At 44.9% G+C, this 23,611-nt stretch overlaps 1 protein-coding gene across 6 annotated transcripts in view; it reads left to right on the top strand.

Annotated features, from left to right (window-relative positions):
- The window catches only part of usp54a (ubiquitin specific peptidase 54a), a 92,931-nt gene that overhangs the window by 52,797 nt on the left and 16,523 nt on the right, over positions 1-23,611 (top strand). For all 6 annotated transcript variants that reach the window (XM_055902168.1, XM_055902165.1, XM_055902166.1 and 3 more), the window contains 9 exons: positions 6,478-6,570; positions 9,695-9,829; positions 12,541-12,654; positions 12,847-12,929; positions 14,586-14,691; positions 17,934-18,080; positions 18,660-18,809; positions 22,116-22,284; positions 22,524-22,703. In XM_055902168.1, the coding sequence (XP_055758143.1) occupies positions 6,478-6,570; positions 9,695-9,829; positions 12,541-12,654; positions 12,847-12,929; positions 14,586-14,691; positions 17,934-18,080; positions 18,660-18,809; positions 22,116-22,284; positions 22,524-22,703 (1,177 nt within the window). The remainder of the gene's footprint in view (positions 1-6,477; positions 6,571-9,694; positions 9,830-12,540; positions 12,655-12,846; positions 12,930-14,585; positions 14,692-17,933; positions 18,081-18,659; positions 18,810-22,115; positions 22,285-22,523; positions 22,704-23,611) is intronic.

The raw sequence follows: 23,611 nt of genomic DNA, 5'->3' as shown, positions 1-23,611 counted from the left end.
GGATGACGGAAAGGGCTGGAACATCGCAGTAACAAGCAGCTATGTCCCATGTTAGCATACAGACAGACACCTGTCTTCCTTTGGCCCTCCTATCAGTGGCGGTCGGTGCCATTTAAGATGAGGAGGACAATGATTTTTATATGAGCATGTCCTTATTTCTATTACAGCGTATCGGATGACTGTCATTCATATTCCATTCACCCATCACCCAGCTCAATGTAACATCGATAGGTTTAGGCTACTACATAATACTAACATTTTCCCTATACCCATCATGAGGTTGCTACAACCTAGCCTATCAATTCAAGTTTACAACATAGGTGCACGGGTCGAGATAAGGTGACAGACAGTGACACATCCAATGCTGCCTTGCACACCACATACAAACAGCATGATCACTTTGCTCGTAGTAATTCCTTCTTGCATCTACGTGCTCTCCTCCTCTCTCCCCTTTTCCCTTCGCTTGTGGACTTCAGTGCACAACACATCAGCAGTCTGTGACCAGGTGAAATAACCTTTCCAAGCCAAACCTACATCGTCACCATAATAGCTAATGTCATAGTCAACGTAGCTAATAGAACTTATGCATTAGTAAACCCACTACAATCATGCAGTACAGTGTACAGTCAGCAAGCAGTTTAGCATTTACACCAGCAGGCCCCGGTGGCAATAAATTCGTAAAACCAAAAGCGTACCTTGACATGAAAGAATTCCAATGTTGGATAGCCATACCCAGCTAGCTAACATAGCATCACTCTCCATTTGAGCCAGGTATTTTTTTTTTTTTTTTTTACCTTTATTTTACTAGGCAAGTCAGTTAAGAACAATTCATTATTTTCAATGACGGCCAAGGAACATTGGGTTAACTGCCTTGTTCAGGGGTAGAACGACAGATTTGTACCTTGTCAGCTCGGACTTCGAACTTGCAACCTTTCGGTTACTAGCCCAACGCTCTAACCACTAGGCTACGCTGCCGCCCCGATTTAAGTAGGATTAACTAGCTAGCTGCATTCACTAGCTAATTAAGTGAAAGTGAAAATATAGCTAGCTCTCTCTCTCTCTTGCTTCTCCTTCATTTTTTAAGAAATGTATTTGTTCAAAACTGTTCAACAATTGTCCTTCTCTCTCTTTGAGTCTACTACTCACCACATTTTGTGTACTGCAGTACTAACTAGCTGTAGCATATGCTTTCAGTACTAGATTAATTCTCGGATCCTTTGATTGGGTGGACAAAATGTCAGTTCATGCTGCAAGAGCTCTGATAGCTTGGAGAACGTCCTCCGGAAGTTGTCATTACTGTGTAATTCTGTAGAAGGGGGGTGAAAACCATGAGCCTATTAGGTTTTGTATTGAAGTTAATGTACCGAGGAGGGTGCAAACTAGCTGTCCTCTGGCTACACAATGGTGCTACTCTACAGAGTGCTGTTGAGGCTCCTGTAGACATTCATTGCAAAACAGTGTGTTTTAATCAATTATTTGGTGACATTAATATTTTTAGTATAGTTTTATCAAAAATTGTATGTTTCACAATTTTAATTTGTATGAAATTCACCGAGGTGAATGGTCCTCCCCTTCCTCCTCTGAGGAGCCTCCACTGCCTTCTACCAATCCCATATGGAGAGGTACCTTCCTTTTCTGCTCTCTGCTTTGTGTAGTACAGTTGTGGACTGGACATTGTTTCCATCCTGGACATCTGTCTCTAAGACTAACAGACCACCACAAAGAGAGAAGGGCTCACAAACCTGGGAAGAATAGTCTGTGTGCGTCGGAAGAATGCCATGGTCTGGGTCTGCACTCCGCAGTGGGAGAACAAGCAACATATTGGACCTGGTAGGGGGCATAGGACAGGAAGAAAAACACAAACCAGGAATTGTGCTGATTGCGCATTATGCACATGTGATCCCATTCTCTCTCCATGCAATATAGACTCAAAAGCTATATTTTCTGTTATTCTTATTAACTTAGCCCTTGTACAAGAACTGCAGTAACACATACTCCTTGCACACAGACACTGATACCATACCGGCCACTGCTCACGAAGGCGGAGAGCTATTCATCATGGCCTAAAAAGGTTTTGCAGTCACGCCTCCACCTTCGGAATAAAATCTGTCATGCCACATGTTCTTTCCTAAGTCTTGTCTGAGGGGTAGCCTTGGAATGAGGCGGTACCCTGGGTATTGTGATGCTCACCCTTCTCTGATTGGGTGAGTAAACCAGTCACTGTTGTTGAGTCTTTGGGGTGTGATTGGTTGCATAGTGCCGTACATGCTGCACCGAGGCAGGCTGGATGGAGGGCTAGCTACAGTAGCCTTTTCCATGTGGAGGAGAGGTTAGAGATGTTGATTTAGACTGCCCCTGGAAGTGAAGATGAAACACTCAGTTTAATAAGGTAGGGATGTGGGTTTGATGTGTGTTTGGGCGGTGCATGCATGCGTGTGTGTGTCTCTCTCCATATGTTTGAGTTGTTGGGGTTAGAAGTTGTCTGTTTTCCCCCTCCACTGCCACCTCCCTTTCTCTGCTTAAGTGTAATCTGCTAATCCTGCTTTAAGTGCTGTCGTCATGGCAGCATTAAAGCTGGAATTTTGCTATTTTTGTTATATCATCGATTTGCATCTCGTCCAGTCGGATTTTCCCACTTTTTATGCTTCTCGTTCCTGGATCAGTTCCCTGAAACACTTTTATCACAAGTGATGGCTGACAGATTGAAGGCATTATCAGGGGCAGGGTCACACAGAGTGGCAACACAGCAGGGGTCTCATAAATAAACTGAATATACATTCCAACGATTCTGGAATGGATGAGAGGAAATTCCCAATGTCTCCGATTACATACTTCAGAAAAAGAACTGAAGGCCTGTGGTATCACACACTCAGTACCATTTCTAGTGTTCCTGTTGCAGATGTTCAGATTGTTTGGTGCATAGATGGAATGTTCTGGCATACTTTTTGCCAGACTGACGGGCCCACGATGTTACATATGGTTTCACCTGGCATTTGACCCCAACTCACAGCTTTTTGAGTCTAGGTGAAACTGAAACTCACATATTTGGCCTCATCCAGGTGTTGAGGCAGTCCTTTGCGTTTCTGTGAAGCTGCTGCAGTGCAGATGGTCTGGTGTATTGTCCGGTTATGAAACCTGGAGGAGAGGTCCAGTCAGGACTTGTTAAGATCTGGGAGATGTTAATGTGTGCGTGTGGCTGACAGCCTCTTTATGGCTGTCTTATAGGGCATAACCAGCAACTTCTCGTCTTAAGATACTTCTCAGGATAGAACTCATCTCTCATCACTCTCTTTGAGATGTTTAGATCTCAATGTGAGCGTTTCCAACCCCCCAGCCTCTGGCCCAAATCTTGCTGATAGCCTACTCAAGGGAAGGCTGTACTAACAAAACAATGTTTCGCTGTCCATAGTGACAAAGCTCTGGAAGGTTTCCATTTTCAGAATTTTGCCTGGTATATCATTCTGAATTTATAGGCCTCTACAAAAAAAAAAATTGGGCCACTTAAATTATTGTGTTTGACACACTGCCTTTTTTACATCTGGAAATGATTGCATGTCAAATCAAATTTTATTTTATCACGTACCGAATACAACAGGTGAAATGATTACTTACAAGCCCTAACCAGCAATGCCGTTTTAAGTAAATATATACTAAATAAACTCAAGTTAAAAAAGTAACACAATAAAATAACAATAACGAGAGTCACTTTACCCCTACCTACATTTACATATCACCTCAATTACCTTGACTGACCTGTACCCCGCGCATTGACTCGGTACCGGTACCCCCTAGATATAGCCTTGTAGAATCATAGAGTGAGTCTCTGTCAGTCTCTGTTAACCTAACACCCCTAACCTTCCTTTTTCTATCTCTCTGTTCCCCCTGTCTCAGACACTACCACCTTCACATTTCTCACACCAATCATGATCCACCCAAAATTATCACCCAATACTGTACAGTACACCTGTGCTATCTTAATTGGATCCCTCTGTTGTCACAGATAATTTAAAAAAAGGCTTCTTAAATCAGTCATTTCCGCTTTAAAAAGTCAGACTTGATTTATCCTAACTAAAAATGGATCAACCCCTACAAAAATGTCCATTAATTATAATCCACATAATAATTAGCATTTCTTGTTGCTGCAGACTTATTTTCCTGCTGGGAGAAACTGGTCAAATTATAATATTACATCTGTATGTCAATAGCACTTTTGCATAGATAATAAACAGAGAGTAGCAGCAGTGTAAAAAACTGAATAATAATAATAATTTATATGCTTGATGTTGGTAAATGTTAATCAAGGAACATCTATTAGTTTTATAGTTCAACCTCACAGTTCTTGTACTTCTTGTATCTCAGTCAGCAGTGTCACAACATGGTCCTTAAACCGCCTCAGAGCTTTTTTCTACCTCTTCAGGCAACCAACTTATACCAGCTGTAATAAGCTAAAGTCCTTTCAAATGTAGTGACCATGATTGTGTTTTATCACGCACTTGGACAGATTGAATATTCACGCCTGAGGAAGCATGCAGCGTCAAGAAGTGGTATTGGTTCACACTGTCCTGGAGTAGTCCTGGAGGAGTCTCTTGCCTTGCAGAAACTGTTAGAGGAGGTCACCGGAGGTCAGCTATATTGACCTATGGAGGCCTGTCATGCTCAATGCTGTTGATTGCTATTAACCCGCTCCACTGGGTACTAGTACTGTAACGCTTGGCTCTGCTGGAGGCCAACAGATGCTCCAGGCTTGCTGCTCACTGAGGTATTACTCATGCCTCACCACACTCACTATTTATCCCCTAATGTTGTTTGAGTTTAAATGAATTGAAGCAATGTTTTAGTTTGAATACTTATGGGATAGTTTGGATAGCTGTTTACACCGCTGCATAAATGTATTGGCGTACAGTATAGGGTGACAATTGGTTGCATCATGATTGGTGTTTCAATTGATTGAAGCCATGTTTGACATACAGATGTACTATTATAATTTGACCAGTTTCTCACAGCAGGAAAATAAGTCTGCAGCAACAAGAAATGCTAATTATTATGTGGATTATAATTAATGGACATTTTTGTAGGGGTTGATCCATTTTTAGTTAGGATAAATCAAGTCTGACATTTTAAAGTGGAAATTACTGATTTAAGAAGCCTTTTTTATTCTCTGTGAACAACAGAGGGATCAAATTAAGATAGCACAGGTGTACTGTACAGTATTGGGTGATCATTTTGGGTGGATCATGATTGGTGTGAGAAATGTGAAGGTGGTAGTGTCTGAGACAGGGGGAACAGAGAGATAGAAAAAGGAAGGTTAGGGGTGTTAGGTTAACAGAGACTGACAGGCCTCTATGATTCTGCTCAGTGACGTGTGGCAGCCTGGCAGCAGGACCATAACATGGGCACTGTGGGGTCAGGGTAGACACTAGACAGGTGGGGGTGGGCCCTGTCCCTTTGGAGGTGCCCAGGCAGGGTGCCAGATGGGAGATGGTATGCCGAGGAGCTTACCGACAGGAAACTGCCAGGGCCACGTTTGTTCCGCTGACAACCCGCATCTCCGCTCGACCTGGGCAAGCGTACATTCCTCAAAGTGATAGGCTTCAGAGGGGGCCTGCTACTCTCTCACACACATATACCCAAGACACACACACACACACACATTCTCTCTTTCTCTCTCACCTCTCGCTCTCTCTCTATTCCACCTTCTGTCCCCTTCTCCCGCGGTCTAGCGCGTACTATCTCTTTCTCCCTCTGTCTGTCTGTCTCGCTCCCCCCTCAGTCTTTATTCCTTCTTCCCGTAACTCCCGGCGAGGCGTGCAGGATTCCTCCATGCTGAGGGGATTAAGCGCCTGGGAGGGCATCAGGGATCTGATTGGTGAGGACCTGCTCTTGTTCCTATTGGATGGGCGTGGGACAGTGCAGCAGTGGTGGGCTCTCAGAGCCAACGGGGGATTGGACAGGACAACAGTGGGCACTACTGTGGTTGTGTAACTAACCTCAGATCCAGGGAGGGACATCCTTTAGCATCAGGTACGAATTAGCGAGGGAATTCCACTGATTTTTCGAGTTAGATTTCCACAGATTGACAGTCCCTGTTCTCTCTAAGGGTTTTGAATCTGTGAAAAGCTTTGACCTTTGGAGCGAAGCTCCGGCACTTAGAGAGGGTGGGAAAGTCAAACGCAGGCGACGCAGCGGAGCAAGTGTTTGTCACACGCTCCCGTTGCATTTTGTATCAGACACGCACTGCAGGGATGTCGACCATCTGAGGCAGCAGCGGAGGCGACACAGAGACAATCTGACTGTCAGCTTTGTCTCTCAGGGGTTCGATGGAAACACTCTACCAACCTTCTAATGTCCCGCACGCAGCACCTTTCTGTTGTTTCCTCAGTAGACAACTCAGACTCCATTTAGAAATCAGGAAATGAGAAGGCCTGAGGAGCGTTTTTCATGGTTTGTCTCACTCCTTCCTGCTCTTGTTTCCCACAGGTCCTGTGGCACCTGGACATCTTTCGCCGGAGCTTCCGGCAGCTGACCACACACAAGTGCATGGAGGACTCGTGTATCTTCTGTGCCCTGAAGGTAAGAGTCTAGACCTGTGGGTGGAGAGAGGATGGGGCCTGTGGGTGGAGGAGTTGATTCACTTATTCATGAATCCTTTCCAGGTAATGCCTTCCAAAGAATGCAGATAGAGGATGGTTATTTTGGTATTGGACTGTTGCGTTTATTTTAACAGTAAATCTAGGAGTATTTTCTCAAGTGACTTTTGTGGATTTAGCTGAGTGCCCCCAGAGAGATGGAGGACCATGCCTTTGAATGTGAACATGTGTATCTCAGCATGTGAATTGTCAGTAAGTAAGTAATCTACCCTGGTGTGGACAGGCAGTGGTTGGATGTCTGGACAGTGGTTATGGATTGTGCACCATGGATCTCTCTCTGACTGTCAGACTCCTGAACAGCTAATCAAATGGCTACCCAGACTATTTGCATTGCCCCCACCCCCGGAACGCTGCTGATACTCTCTGTTATTATCGATGCATAGTTACTTTAATAACTCAGCCTACATGTACACATGACCTCAATTACCTCGACACCGGTGGCCCGCACATTGACTCTGTACCGATACCCCCTGTATATAGCCCTGCAATTGTTATGTACTGCTGCTCTTTAATCATTTGTTATTCTTATCTCTTACTTTTTTTGTGGTATTTTCTTAAAACTGCATTGTTGGTTAAGGGCTTGTAAGTAAACATTTCACTGTAAGGTTGTATTGTTGTATTCGGTGCATGTGACAAATTTGATTTGATTTTTGACAATTTGATTTGATTTGATCTGGACAGACTGCTGAATGTAGATCATTGGCTTTAGCCAGCTCCCCCCCTCTCTTTTTTCCTTTCTGTCTCTCTATCTCCCTTACACTCCCTCTTTCTCCCCCTTTCTCTCTCACTCTGCTCCCTCCAATCCCCCCTCTCTCATCACTCTTTCTTTTATTATTACATTCCATCTAATGTGCAGGAATGCCACTGGCACTCTCCATCAAACGTTCAATATTTTAGTTGGGAATGAGAGGCTCTCTCCTGTGCTTTCCCCTGTTCGTTTGTCTCTGTCGGTCTCTCTGTCTGTGAGGAGTGTGACGGACTCAATGGTTCTCTCTCTGTTTCACCGTGATGGTCCGTCTCGCTGTCTTAACGTGTCCGTGACCGTCTCCTTCTCACTGTGACCAATGACCATTCTCTATATATCTCACCATGACCGTGTATTTCTGTCTGAGTGTGGTCTATCAAACTTAGATGTTACGCAGTACTGGACTCTGTCGGGCGTTCCAAATCTCTGTCCAATTGTCTGGCTGGCAGAACCAGACTAGCTTTGCCTCTATGCTACTTTCATTACACCACAAGACTCATCCTGTGGGCCAGAAGTTATTTTTCTTCCTGTTTTGAGTCGCTGATTTGATCTTAATGAGGAGGTGTCACAAACTCACACACACCCGAGGTGACAGTCGAGGCTGCGTAAATGCCTTTTGAGTGGCTGCAGGATGGCACTTCACACACTCAGCCGTGTGGGATTTTTTATCCCCAAATGCAGATTTAATGAGTTCTTGTGAATCTGAGTGGTGTGATCTGCGATGCATTAGGGCTGCAGGGCCATCAGAGGGGTTTGATGGTGACATTTGAAGGCATTTCTGATTCCTTTGTGGGTCTGTGGCAGGCAGGCAGGCAGGCAGGCAGGCAGGCAGGCAGGCAGGCAGGCAGGCAGGCAGGCAGGCAGGCATGGCTTAGAGCAGCTGAATCTGGCCAGCTGGCAGGACTTGGAGAGTGAAAGAGCCCTGTGGGTTCAACGAGGCCATCCTTTTAGCTACTGGCTAACTAGGTCTGGTCCTTTTAACTGTGACCGGTTAGCTGGTTTCACACTCGTGTCTACTGTACCTCAGTGTGAGTCATAGTCATTGTAGGCTTAAGTGTACTTCTGCTGCTCCCTCTGCACTTTCTCTCTCTCTCTCTTTCACTCTATCCCCCCCCCCCCCCCCCCCCCCTCTCACATTCTCTCTCCCCCTCTGCTCTCTCCACATCTCCCTATGCTCCCTTTCCCTTTTCTTTTCCTCCATCTCCCTCTCTCTCCCTCCCTCTGGTCTCCCCCTCTCCTCTCTTTCTCTCCCTCTCTCTTGATGTTTCAGCCTTATCGGAATTCACCAGGGCTCATTTGAGGGGTCGATTACAGGGCATTTCTGCCAGGCATTTAATTTGAGAAGAATTATTAGGCTATGATCATTTATCCTCTCCCCACTTCTTTCCCTGCCGCTCCTGTTCTCTCTCCCTTACCTCACCCACCTCTTCTCTTCTCCTCTCGCTCTCTCTCCTCCTTGCGCAAGATAAATTGAGGTGCAGCGGCAGGGCAAACGTGTGTATGTGTGTGCGCGTGCGTGCGTGTGGGTGTTTGTGTGCCTGCATGTGTCTGTGTCCGCTTTCCCAATAAACACTCACATTGTTCAGGGTGTTTTTTGATTGAGGAAACAGAAAGACATTATAATGGGCCATCTTCTCTCAGTAAGTCTAGGTTGTGTTATGAGATTAGTCCATTCGTAAGGATGTCTTGCATCTGAACTTGTCATGCCCTGCGAACCCTGTGAAATGATCAATCAATCAATCAATCAAATGTATTCAAGAAGCCCTCCTTACATCAGCTGATGTAATGTACAGAAGCCCAGCCTAAAGGCCAAAACAGAAAGCAATGCAGGTGTAGAAGCACGGTGGCTCGGAAAAACTCCCTAGAAAGGCCAAAACCTAGGAAGAAACCAGGCTATGAGGGGTGGCCAGTCCTCTTCTGGTTGTGCCGGGTTGAGATTATAACAGAACATGGCCAAGATGTTCAAATGTTCATAGATGACCAGCAGGGTCAAATAGTAATAATCACAGTGGTTGCAACAGGTCAGCACCTCTGGAGTAAATGTCAGTTGGCTTTTCATAGCCGATCATTGAGAGTCTCTAGAGAGTTGAAAACAGCAGGTCCGGGACAAGGTAGCACGTCCGGTGAACAGGTCAGGGTTCCATAGCCTCAGGCAGAACAGTTGACATTGGAGCAGCAGCACAACCAGGTGGACTGGGGACAGCAAGGAGTGACCAGGCCAGGTTGTCCTATAATTTCTTTACTCCAGAAAGTGTGAAAGTTATTGACCCTGCTATGTTATTGTGTTTCTTGTTGTTTCTAGAGTATCTTTGCCCAGTTCCAGTTCAGCAGTGAGAAGGTGCTGCCGTCTGACGCGCTCCGCAGCGCCCTGGCCAAGACCTTCCAGGACGAACAGCGCTTCCAGCTGGGCATCATGGACGACGCTGCAGAGTGCTTCGTAAGAGACAACCCTCCCTCACTCTTCCTCTCTCACCTCCCTTATTCCTCCATACTTATTTACCTTATCCCTCACTTCCCCACGTGCATTACCCTTCATTCTTCCACTCCTGCTTATTTTTTTATATATACATCTACAGTTGAAGTCGGAAGTTTACATACACTCAGGTTGGAGTCATTGAAACTCGTTTTTCAACCCCTCCACAAATGTCTTGTTAACAAACTACAGTTTTGGCAAGTCGGTTAGGACATCTACTTTATGCATGACACAAGTAATTTTTCCAAAAATTGTTTACGGACAGATTATTTCGCTTATCACAATTCCAGGGAGTCAGAAGTTTACATATATTAAGTTGACTGTGCCTTTAAACAGCTTGGGAAATTCCATAAAATGATGTCATGGCTTTAGAAGCTTCTGATAGGATAATTGACATAATTTGAGTCAATTGGAGGTGTACCTGTCGATGTATTTCAAGGCCTACTTTCAAACTCAGGGCGTCTTTGCTTGACATCATGGGAAAATCAGAAGAAATCAGCCAAGACCTCAGAAGAAAAATTGTAGACCTCCACAAGTCTGGTTCATCCATGGGAGCAATTTCCAAACGCCTGAAGGTACCACGTTCATCTGTACAAACAATAGTACGCAAGTATAAACCCCATGGGACCACGTAGCCGTCATACCGCTCAGGAAGGAGACGCGTTCTGTCTCCTAGAGATGAACGTACTTTGTTGCGAAAAGTGCAAATCAATCCCAGAACAACAGCAAAGAACCCTGTGAAGATGCTGGAGGAAACGGGTACAAAAGTATCTATATCCACAGTAAAACGAGTCCTATATCGACATAACCTGAAAGGCCGCTAAGCAAGGAAGAAGCCACTGCTCCAAAACCTCCATAAAAAAGCCAGACTACGGTTTGCAACTGCACATGGGGACAAGATCGTACTTTTTGGAGAAATGTCCTCTGGTCTGATGAAACAAAAATATAACTGGCCATAATGACCATCGTAATGTTTGGAGGAAAAAGGGGGAGTGCTGGCAAGCCGAAGAACACATCCCAACCGTGAAGCACGGGGGTGGCAGCATCATGTTGTGGGGGTGCTTTGCTGCAGGAGGACTGGTGCACTTCACAAAATAGATGGCATCATGAGGATGGAAACTGATGTGGATATATTGAAGCAACATCTCAAGACATCAGTCAGGAAGTTAAAGCTTGGTTGCAAATGGGTCTTCCAAATGGACAATGTCCCCAAGCATACTTCCAAAGTTGTGGCAAAATGGCTTAAGGACAACAAAGTCAAGGTATTGGAGTGGCCATCACAAAGCCCTGACCTCAATCCTATAGAACATTTGTGGGCAGAACTGAAAAAGCGTGTGCGAGCAAGGAGGCCTACAAACCTGACTCAGTTACACCAGCTCTGTCAGCAGGAATGGGCCAAAATTTACCCAACTTATTGTGGGAAGCTTGTGGAAGGCTACCTGAAACGTTTGACCCAAGTTAAAGAATTTAAAGGCAATGCTACCAAATACTAATTGAGTGTATGTAAACTTCTGACCCACTGGGAATGTGATGAAGGAAATAAAAGCTGAAATAAATCATTCTCTCTACAATTATTCTGACATTTCACATTCTTAAAATAAAGTGGTGATCCGAACTGCCCTAAGACATTACTAGGATTACATGTCAGGAATTGTGAAAAACTGTGTTTAAATGTATTTGGCTAAGGTGTATGTAAACGTCCGACTTCAACTGTATATAGAAACAGAAGAGCTAAGAGATCAGCTGAAAGGGATGTCATAGCTAAATGCTGTATGTTGACACCAGACATTTGCAGTAGCATAACATTTACAAAACAGTGGTAGAGTCACTATTTTCTTTGGCAGAACAAAGGAAAGTTTGGGAAGTGTTTTTCACTTTGGGAAGCTGCAGGGCAGAGTTCTGTACAGGGCCTTTTCCTGATCCCACCGACAGTAAGCAGAGTCCACCTGGTCTCCAAACTACGACAAAGAAACCAACGAGCCTGCTCCCTCCTTCTCCCCTCTCAGAGGTGCATGATTGTAAAGAATCATTTATTTCCTCCATACCAGGTAATCTTATAGGCAATGCCATTGGGCAGCCAACCAGAGGATTGTTCCTTACCCTGTATCTCTATCTGGGCCTGTTCTCTCCTCTCCACCTCTCTTCCTTCTCTCCTATCTCTCCTCTCTCCCCCTCTTCTGCTTGTTTAGCAGCCCTTATGTTCTGCTGACAACCGGGAACATACAAAAACTGCAACTTGGGTGGTTTTTTAATGTGTATTATTCGAGGTGTTTGGCTGAGGTCCGGAGGCAGTGAGATGGTGGGTGCGGGGCAGATGCTAACTGTACACTGGACCCTCCCCGTGGAGACCCTCTTTCTGCGGTGCTGCAGCTTATGTGTGCAGAACTCTGCTGTGATCCCACCGCCCAGAGGGCTCCTGCCTGCAGTTCGAGTGATCAATCAACCAGTAAATTATCCAAGTATAACCGACCAGAGCCTCTGTGATTCACTGGACTTCAGTGATTTTTTTCAAAAGGATATTTTCTTTGTGTGTTGGTTTTGTCATGACGTAGTCGTGTGATTAAGTAAAAAAATAAATGTGGACAAGCACACACACACTTGCGTACATACACAATTACACACCAAAAAAACGGGCATAACGCTAACGTGACTGTCTCTACCTGTTGCCCCCACAGGAGAATATTCTAATGCGGATCCATTTCCACATCTCAGACGAGACCAAAGAAGACATCTGCACAGCCAAGCATTGCATCCCACACCAGAAGTTTGCCATGACCCTCTTCGAACAGGTCAGCACAAACACAAGCATCAGTACAAATACAAGCCCAAGTAAATTCTTTATATTATCACAGTCAATCAAAACATTTTTAATCTCAGAATTGATCTGCCCATCCATTCCTATTTTAATGAACTGAAGTGAATTCATCTCTGCTTATCATAGTCACGTAACTTGATGTGTGTGTGTGTGTGTGTGTTTGCAGTGTGTGTGCAGCAGCTGTGGGGCCTCCTCTGACCCACTGCCCTTTATTCAGATGGTGCACTACATCTCCACCACCTCCCTCTGGTAAGTAACCCTCTGACTGGGGAAACAGCACTGAGCCGACTGGTTCTGACTGGGACTGACTAGTGCTCTGACTGGGACTGACTAGTGCTCTGACTGGTACTGACTAGTGCTCTGACTGGTACTAACTAGTGCTCTGACTGGTCCTAACTAGTGCTCTGACTGGTCCTAACTAGTGCTCTGACTGGTCCTAACTAGTGCTCTGACTGGTCCTAACTAGTGCTCTGACTGGTCCTAACTAGTGCTCTGACTGGTCCTAACTAGTGCTCTGACTGGTCCTAACTAGTGCTCTGACTGGTCCTAACTAGTGCTCTGACTGGTCCTAACTAGTGCTCTGACTGGTCCTAACTAGTGCTCTGACTGGTCCTAACTAGTGCTCTGACTGGTCCTAACTAGTGATCTGACTGGTCCTAACTAGTGCTCTGACTGGTCCTAACTAGTGCTCTGACTGGTCCTAACTAGTGCTCTGACTGGTCCTAACTAGTGCTCTGACTGGTCCTAACTAGTGCTCTGACTGGTCCTAACTAGTGCTCTGACTGGTACTAACTAGTGCTCTGACTGGTACTAACTAGTGCTCTGACTGGTACTAACTAGTGCTCTGACTGGTACTAACTAGTGCTCTGACTGGTACTAACTAGTGCTCTGACTGGTACTAACTAGTGCTCTGACTGGTCCTAACTAGTGCTCTGACTGGTCCTAACTAGTGTTCTGACTGGTACTGACTAGTTCTGACTGGTACTGACTAGCTCTCACTGGTACTAACTAGTGTTCTGACTGGGACTGACTAGCTCTCTTATTCTTGGGGTTAGGAGCTGTCAGCAACACCTTTCTGGGCTATGGGAGGAGAATCATCCCGCTGTTAGGCTACAGACTAGCTGTAGTGAACCAGGGGCCGCCTGCCTGCCCGCCCGCCTACGTCTCCAGCTGTGTGCTGTAGCCAGTCAACCCAGAGGGCTTGTTATGCTATGAGCAAACTTCTTATGCAAAAGTTATGAAATGTCTCCATTCATATTTCATGAGATGAGTCTGGTATTTGTTCTGTATGGGCTCTATCTGATTCTTGAACGCTGTTCTGGCCCAGATATAAGCCCAAAATCCCCCAACACAAGCCTCTCTCTCTCTCTCTCTCTCTCTCTCTCTCTGTCTTAGAGAAACACACACATACACAAACACACTCTCCACGAACCCCTCAGAGGAGTGTGTTGTATCCTGACAACGGTTTGTTTGCCAATAACAAAGGTCTGTCTCCTGAGACCTAGTCATCTCTCCTGCACCAGAGCCCAGAGCAAAGCTACAGTATAACCCTGGAGCGTCTTTGAGGTGTGCACCTCTATAGGTGGAGAGATCTCCCCAGAGACCTGGAGAGAATGGGAAGGGACAAAGAGTCACCTTGTAGATGAGTGCCCTGCAATGAAGGGCAGTGCTGTCTCACATGAACAGTAACACCCGTGTTAAGGCTGGGGCTGTATTGTCTGTCTTTTAGTACGATGTCTTTATTGAAAAGTGTTTTTATCGAAAAGTGACTTACATTTAACACACTCTGTATATGTGGATGACTCACACCCACAACCCCGGTGTTGCAAGGACTAGACGTCTGAGTGAGTGTCGTCTCATACTGTCGATGTCTGAGTGTCAGTGTTCTGTGTGTTTCTGCTACAGTAACCAGGCGGTGAGGATGTTGGAGTGTAGAGACAAGCCCACACCAGACATGTTTGGAGAGTTGCTCCGCAACGCCAGCACTGTGGGAGACCTACGCAACTGTCCGGTGAGTTTCGCAAAGGCGATATCGTAACCTACGAGGTTCATCCTAGGCGTGATTATACTAGCACACTATATTTTACCATACTATAGACCAGGGTTTCCCAGCCACCGGGTTCCGGACTGGTACCTGGGCCGCTGGCCCTGGGTATAAAAATAAGAATATAGATTTTTTTCCCCCCTAGCAAATGGGACAGTAATCAATTAACTCGCCGCAGCCCATTCTGTGAGCCAATCACGCTTTTCTTACTCCCTGAAGCATAGAAAAAAGACAAACCCACAACACGTGCTGATTGGATGAACTGGACAAGTCTCTTACATTCTGTCAGTAGCCTCCTAAACGTGTCAGTGCCAGAGTGCCGTTGTAGTTACAGTCGCAAGTTTACATGGACATGGATGATATGCAATTTACAAAAACATGAATGTGACAGCGTTCTACACTGAACAAATATATAAACACAAAACATGTGCATTTTTTGTCCCATGTTTCATGAGCTGAAATAAAAGCTTATTTCTCACATACCTGTTAGTGAGCATTTCTCCTTTGCCAAGATAATACATCCACCTGACTGGTGTGGCATATCAAGAAGCTGATTATTAAACAGCATGCTCATTACACAGGTGCACCTTGTGCTGGGGACTATAAAAGGCCATTTTAAAATGTGCAGTTTTGTCACAACACAATGCCAGAGATGTCTCAAGTTTTGAGGGAGTGCGCAATTGGCATGCTGACTGCAGGAATGTCCACCAGAGCTGTTGCCAGGGAATGTAATGGTAATTTCTCTATCTTAAGCGGCCTCCGACGTCATTTTAGAGAATTTGGCAGTATGTCCAACCAGCCATCACAACTGCAGACCTTGTGTATTGCCTCATGTGGGCGAGCGGTTTTCTGATGTCAATGGTGTGAACAGAGTGCCCTATGTTGGTGGTGGGGTTATGGTATGGGCAGGCAGAAGCCATGGACAATGAACACAATTGCATTTTATTGAAATACGTGAGGAGATCCTGAGGTCCATTGTCATGCCATTCATCCGTCACCATCACCTCATGTTTCAGCATAACAGACGGCCCCATGTCGAAAGGATCTGTACACAATTCCTTTAAGCTGAAAATGTCCCAGTTCTTCCATGGCCTGCATACTCACCAGACTTGTCACCCATTGAGCCTGTTTGGGATGCTCTGGATTGACGTGTACGACAGCGTATTCCAGTTCCCGCCAATATCTAGCAACTTCACACAGCCGTTGAAGAGGAGTGGGACAACATTCCACAGGCCACAATCAGCCTGATGAACTCTGTGAAGGAGATGTGTCGTGCTGCATGAGGCAAATGGTGGTCACACCAGATACTGACTGGTCTTCTGATCCACACCCCGACCTTTTTTGGGGGGTATCTGTGACCAACAGATGCATATCTATATTCCAAGTCATGTGAAATCCATAGATTAGGGCCTAATTTATTTATTTAAATTGACTGATTTCCTAATATGAACTTTAACTCAGTAATATCTTTGAAATTGTTGCATGTTGCGTTTATATTTTTGTTCATTGTATATTGCATTTATATTTACCACATATTATTGCTTATGGTGGTGAAAATGGTCTGATTTATTAATTTCTTGGAGCCACTTTTTGGGGGATTATTCAGTCAATGAAAATAACTGTACTCTCACACATATGCACGCTCAGACACACAATCTAACTGAGGCTTGTATTGAGTGTGTGTAACGCCTGTCGTCGGAAGGAGTGGACCAAAGCGCAGCGTGAAAAGTGTTTATGATTATTTATTTATCAAAAAACACTTGAACAAAGTAACAAAATGAAAGCAAACAGTTCTGTCAGGTAACAGAGACTAAACAGAAAATAAGTACCCACAAAACATAGGTTGGAAAAGGCTACCTAAGTATAATTCCAAATCAGAGACAACGATAGACAGCTGCCTCTGATTGGGAACCACACTCGGCCAAAAACAAAGAAGTAGAAAACATAGAAATAAAGAAACTAGAATGCCCACCCTAGTCACACCCTGGCCTAACCAAAATAGAGAATAAAAGCCTCTCTATGGCCAGGGCGTGACAGTGTGGGGCGACTGGTTCAGCGGAACTCCATGGCGTCTAGAGTGGCCGTAAACAACATTCGGAGGTCATCCAAGCACACAGTCCTCAGTGCTCCGACTGTAACATCTCTGGGTTCGACACTGAACTGAAAGGACCAGGGGGGCTCAACATGAGCAGCTCAAAGTATTATTTGAAAATTTCAACCACATGAAATCTCCCAGTCAGACATTACTCCTATTATTCATGTACTCCCTCACAGCTTTGTCTTATCAAACATTAAAGCCTCTAAAGTCCCGTAAGGTGAACACTAGAGTCTACATATATCTAACGAGCTCCCACAATGTTGTACAATTAAAGACATTTTTCAGAACTGTATTTTTTTTCTCTGTAAGTATTGGCTGACTGAGGCTTCTACCGCTGGTCTGTGTGTGAGAAACCCCAGTGCTCTCATGTGCTGTGAGAAAGTCTCCTCTGTTTATGGCAAATTTGGCGTGTGCACAGTCGCTGCCTTCAGGGGGCCTTCCGCCTGCCTGTTTCCAGCCTCACTTCTGGGGAAAAGAGGTCAAGATGGCAGGTGCATGCGGTGACATGCGTCCCTCTCCCACGCAAACAAACGCACACACACACACACACACACACACACACACACACACACACACACACACACACACACACACACACACACACACACACACACACACACACACACACACACCGCTCTGGCCAAAATCAGCTTTATGAAAGGAATCCTGTGGTAAACCTTCTCTTAAGGAACCCCACATGCTGCTGGACCCAGTGTAAAGGACGGTTGGCTCTCTGTGACAGGCATAGAAGTGACACTTGAATTGGGGGATGTCATTGTCAGGACTTGGCCTACAGCCAGCTGACATTTTCAGACACAGCTTACTGTGAGTGCTGCCTTGAAACGAACCATCGTCAACGCTGAACTAGCTAAATGGATAAAGATCACTGCCCACTCAGTACGTAATGAGTCATGGTAGACTTTGCTTTAGGATTTCTTTGTTAGAGGATTTTGTGTTTATATTTGTGATTTATTACGCTCAATTTGCCGTCTGCCTCTCCCACTCCATCTCTTGCCCTCTACCTTTCTTCTCCCACCTCCTCTTCACACGGACTCTTCTTCCCTTTCTCTCCTCCTTCCCTCCTCTCTTTCTCCCTCCCTCCCTGCTTCAGAGTAACTGCGGGGAGAAGCTGCGCATCCGTCGGGTGCTGATGAACTCTCCCGAGATCATCACCATAGGTCTGGTGTGGGACTCTGACCACTCAGATCTGGCAGAGGACGTCATCCACAGCTTGGGCACCTGCCTGCGCCTGGGGGATGTAAGACACACACGCACACGCACACGCACACGCACACACACACACACACACACACACACACACACACACACACACACACACACACACACACACACACACTCTTACAGTTTCCTTTACAAGATGCCACAAGGTTAGGCTGTTCTGGGTTTGCATATGCTGTAATGTGTCTAGCCTCTAACACCAGAGTGGGTAAAAAGAAGTCTGATGTCTCTATACTCTGACTCAGTGGTAAACACACAAGTCAGGCACCGTCTTCCATCTCTATTGAATCTTTCATGGTGTTTACCGGCTGTAAAAGCGAGCTAACCTTTGAGAACCTCTGGAGAGTTGTGTTGTGATCTGATACCAACATTCCTGATGTCTGTTTGGGCCTGATGTAAATGTATGACAGGCAAAATGTATTATGGATTATGTTTACTGTAAGGGCCTAATTTGTTACTGACCTTGTGACTTGACCAGGAAAAATGACATTAACCCACATATGTTTTTGATGTACAGTATTGCAGTACAGTGTATTTTGAATTTCCTTATGGGGCTGAATATCAGTGCATCAATCTGTCCTCTCCTTGTGCCTCACAGCTCTTCTACAGAGTGACTGATGACAAAGCCAAGCAGGCAGAGCTCTACCTGGTGGGCATGGTGTGTTACTACGGCAAGCACTACTCCACCTTCTTCTTCCAGACCAAGATACGCAAGTGGATGTACTTTGACGACGCACATGTCAAAGAGGTAAAAAAATATATATAAAAAAATATATACCAAAATATATACCAAATGAATGGCTCCAGAAGTTGCCCTTATCCACAGATCTAAGATTACTTTAACCCTAGCCATAGCCATTATAATGAAAAAATATCTGACCCTGTGTCAGTGGTTAGGGGCAACTTTTACCTACTCTGTGTTAGACATGGGCATGAGTAATTGAGTACTCGAACGGATGTCAAAGCTCAATATTTAACCAGAGATCAAATACTGTAAAACTATTTGGTGGAATGTGCTTTGTGGCTGCCTGAACGGGCAAGTAAAATTCTGTCTTGAAGACGATGTTAATTTGCTTTTACATCACACAGTTCTTCTCCCTAAATTATATTTCCCCTCTGTCTCATTCACTCAATTGCGTTCCGACCACTCCCTACGCTCGCGCGTGCTGAGTGCGCACACAAGCTCCCGTTAGGCATCCAGAAATAAATACCTATAAAAACATATCTAACTGATAGGATACACAAACTACATTCCTTGCAAATGATGACAGTTTTATCTTCAATTCAAAATGGACTGGTTGATTGAAGTAGGAAAATATGTGTTCCAACAACGAGCTTCAGTTTTGAAATAATTCCTGTCCTGTCTATTTTCCGCTTAGGCTACTTTGCGGACTGCCATTTAGAGTTAGTTAGCCTAGGCTATAACCCCACTAAGCATGGACAGGTTCCACACTGGAAATTTGCAAAAACATTAGTTTGATAAAGACAAAGAGCACATTTTTTGGGCTCCCAAGTGGCGCAGCGGTTTAAGGCACTGCATCGCAGTGCTAGAGGCATCACTAATGGTTCAACAGCCAGCTGTGATTTCGGAGTCCCATAGGGCTGCGCACAATTGGCCCAGCCTCGTTAGGGTTTGGCCTTGGTAGGCCGTCATTGTAAATAAGAATTTATTCTTAACTGGCTTGCCTAGTTAAATAAAAATTTGATTAAATAAAGAAATATTCCTCAGAATCATTAAGTCACCAAACAGATGTCATGGCTGTAATTCATCACCATACAGTGTTCAATGTGGATTTGTTGATCTACAGTATTTCGAAAATTCCAAAGAACAGGCAGAACGAACTAAATCGAACGTATGTATATCGAAAAGAAGACAGTTCATGTTTGTAACCCAGAATTGTTTCTTCTTTCCACTCCCCAAATTGAGCCCTGTTTCAAATGATCACTTTTTGACAACGACAGTTCCAGATTCAAGGTGCGCATCACTTCACACGGGCAACTTTTTTCATTCCAGTGTGGCCCTCGTCTTCTAAAAATGTATTTTGGGTACTCAAACAGTCAAAAAACATAAAATGCCCATCCTTACTCTGTGTGAATGTATTTAAAAAAAAAAAAAAAAAAAAAAAAAGTTTACTGTGTAGTTTCTGTGTTTTATTCTCCTGGTATGCTTGTATTTAAAAATCATACAAGCCATGATTGGCTGTGCTGTGCTCCTCACTTGGGTGATGTTACTGTGACATAAACATGAGCTATACAAGTGTTTTTTCCGGGAATCCTCTCAGATATGAGTCCTCCTTCTTATATGTTAAATGTCTCTCTCTCTCTTTCACGTTGCTGTGTCAAGAGGGAGAGGATATTCATGTTTTAACAGCGAAATACCTGTTTTCTTTCATTGCTAAACAGTGGCCTGGCCCATCAGACCTATTCTAAGCTCTCTCTCTCTCTCTGTCTCTCTCTCTCTCTCTGTGTTTGTTGCTCATTTCACCACCCACAGCGCCATTTGTTTACATTGACTCACTAACGAGCTGGGGGTGTTTTTACTCCCTTTTTTATATGTGACATAGGCTGTGTTGTCATGACAGCCAAAGGAGGGATGGTTGTCATAGTAGTAGTTTAGTTTAAGGGAAATTCCACGGTAACGGAATTACGCTGAGACTGCTTTGAACAATTTACACCGTTCAAAGAAAACAATTTACCAGTAAAACTGTGCGGATGCAAAGTTTGGTAACAGAATTACGGTAAAATCTCACGCAGTTTTATTCTGTTACCATACTTTGTATCTGCACAGTTCTTCCTGTAAATGGGTTTTTGTAAAATGTTCAGTGGGAATTGTTAAAATTAGTCGAGACAGAGCGGGAGTTCTCTACGGTTTGTTAAACTTTGAAATCAATGGTTTTTGTTTAGTGTAGATCTTAAAGTGAAAAATCTCAGCGTACTTCCGTTACCATGGAATTGCCCTTAGTCAACTTTATTATCCTACGGTGGATATTCACACCATACGAAAATTACAATATAAACAACAATCAACAAGTATGTACAGTTGTTCATGCAAAGAAACATGTAACCTGCCACAGTCTTTATCATGGACAAAGAGAGGACCCCAAAGCCTGTCACATGAGGTCAACTGGATGAACTCTGATTGGTGGTTCACACTTCAGCAGTGTTGTGAGCAGTCATGGGTGTGATTTCTGATTGGCTTCTCCTGCAATTCCAGGTCAGGTCCCGTCTCCCAGTGTGACTTGGTGTGTGAGCAACGAGCAGAGGTGTTAGTTAGTTAGTTCAACACGCCTGGCCTGCTGACCCAGCTGTGGTGTATCTCTCTCAGCCCTCCCCCCACTGGTCTGGGTCTCATCTCCTTTCTGACATTCCTTCTTCCCTTTTCCCCCTCCTCTTCCTTCTCTCCTCTCCTCTCTTATCATTGCTTTAGTCTCATAATGGCTGTGCTGTACGTTCACTCCTGGACAGTTGCACACAAAGTAGAGCTCTCTCATTCTCTCTCTCTTTCTGTCTCTCTCTCGCTCTGTCTGCCTCTGTGTGTCTGTAAAGCCGGCATGTGAGCCAGTGAGGGTTTGAACAAAAGTGGCCTGAAACAGTGGATATCCCTCCATTGTTTATCTGGCCAGCTGGACAGGAGGGTGTGGCCAATAGAGAGCCAGAGCACAGCGGCCACCACTGTAGACACACACACACACATTTAGACTTTCAAACACACACTCTTGCGTTGGGAAAACCAGGTTGAGGTAAGACAGGGTTGGAAAATGGAGGGAAAGACTTTGCTTGATAACAACTTCCCTCGTGACTCTTGGTTCTTGCCCCTCTGGCACTTACAGTCAGTTCATGTTTTCCAATAAATATTGTACTGTAAATGTTTTATTTTACTAACTCTCATTCTTATGTGAGCTCACTTGCATTGCTCTGTGTGTAATTTTCTGGATGTTTCTCTGTCCCAACAGTTTGAGATTCACATCAGGGATGGGCTGAATACTCACATCTAAACACCTTTATTTTGATTTCCCTGGAAAGTTGTGACAGCGCTTTCCTCTCTTCCTGGTAGATCGGGCCCAAGTGGAAGGACGTGGTGTCGCGTTGCATCAAGGGCCACTATCAACCCCTGCTACTGCTCTACGCTGACCCCCGGGGGACGCCCGTGTCAGTGCAGGACCTGCCCTCCCGCCTGGACCTGCACCACTTCAACAAGGCTTACTACGACAGCGAGGACTCGGGTACGAGACGCCTCGCGTCACACAAGATCACTGCTACACACACAGGATGGCTGTTACATACTACGCCTGGGTTCAAATACTATCTGTTTTCTTTCAAATGGAACTAATGGAATAGTCCCTAAAGTGCAAACCCCGCCCATCTGGTACCGCGGCTTGTGTTATCCCATTATCTGTGCAGGCTGTCTGTGTCTGTTCCGTTGTCATGCTGACGTGTTTTGCTCATCATGTGTCGTCATCAGGCCGGGAGCCATCCATCTCAAGTGACACTCGCACCGACTCGTCGACAGACAGCTACTCCTACAAGTACTCCCACTCCCACCATGAGTCCATGGCCAGCCACTTCTCCTCCGACTCCCAGGGAACCGTCATCTGTAACCCGGACAATGATGCAGCCTCACACAGCAGCCTGGAGACCACAGGTAGGAGGCGGAGGAATTCAATTAAATTGTTTGAGGTGAAGAAAACATGACTTTGAGAAGCTCCACAGCTCATTAGTGGCGGTGAGTTACGACAATCAGAAATACTATCAGCCCCAAATGGGCACATTTATAAGCCTACATTTGCGCGCAGGCCAGGTAGCTTAGGTCTACTTCTATGCGTAATCAGGTGCGCGTCCTTACTCAACATTGACAGTAGCGACAATGACTAAATTGACAAAACTGGAATGAAATACACCAAAACTTGTTTCTCACAAATGTAGCATAGGTTGTGTGCTCTGCAAACAATGTAAAGACTGTAATGATAATATATTGAATGCATTAACATAAATTACCATAACCAAACAAACATTGCAGATTAGAAATTATAGGAATTAACGGTAAATGTAATCTATGTAATGGGGAATTGATAGACACTAAGAATCAAGGAAAACAATTCACACAATGAAGTGATGAAACAATGAATGTTGTCAAATTGTCGGGAGAGAGCACATTCTGGAACGAGACGTGCTTTGTGCATTTAAGCCACACTCCCCTTCATCTTGGACCGTTCCATCCCCGCGCCCTCCGCAATGGATTCATCTCTGCCTCCGCAATGGATTAGTTCACTGAGATAGGCGCGAATCAGACAGGTTTCTCGTGTGCCATAAAAAATGTATATATTTGCTGAATGCTCGACTAAACAAAATCTCGGTCGGCCAACAGCCTATCGACCAGTCGACTAATTGGGGTCAGCCCTATTAGATACACACACACAAACATATATATGGAATAGATACGCACGCACACACACACACACACACACACACACACACACACACATACATACATACATACATACATACATACATACATACATGCATTGACACACACACACACACACACACACA

This window comes from Salvelinus fontinalis, chromosome 37 (assembly GCF_029448725.1).
Source record: "Salvelinus fontinalis isolate EN_2023a chromosome 37, ASM2944872v1, whole genome shotgun sequence".
Taxonomy (NCBI): Eukaryota; Metazoa; Chordata; class Actinopteri; order Salmoniformes; family Salmonidae; genus Salvelinus; species Salvelinus fontinalis.
This window is presented reverse-complemented; position numbering and strand designations above follow the sequence as displayed.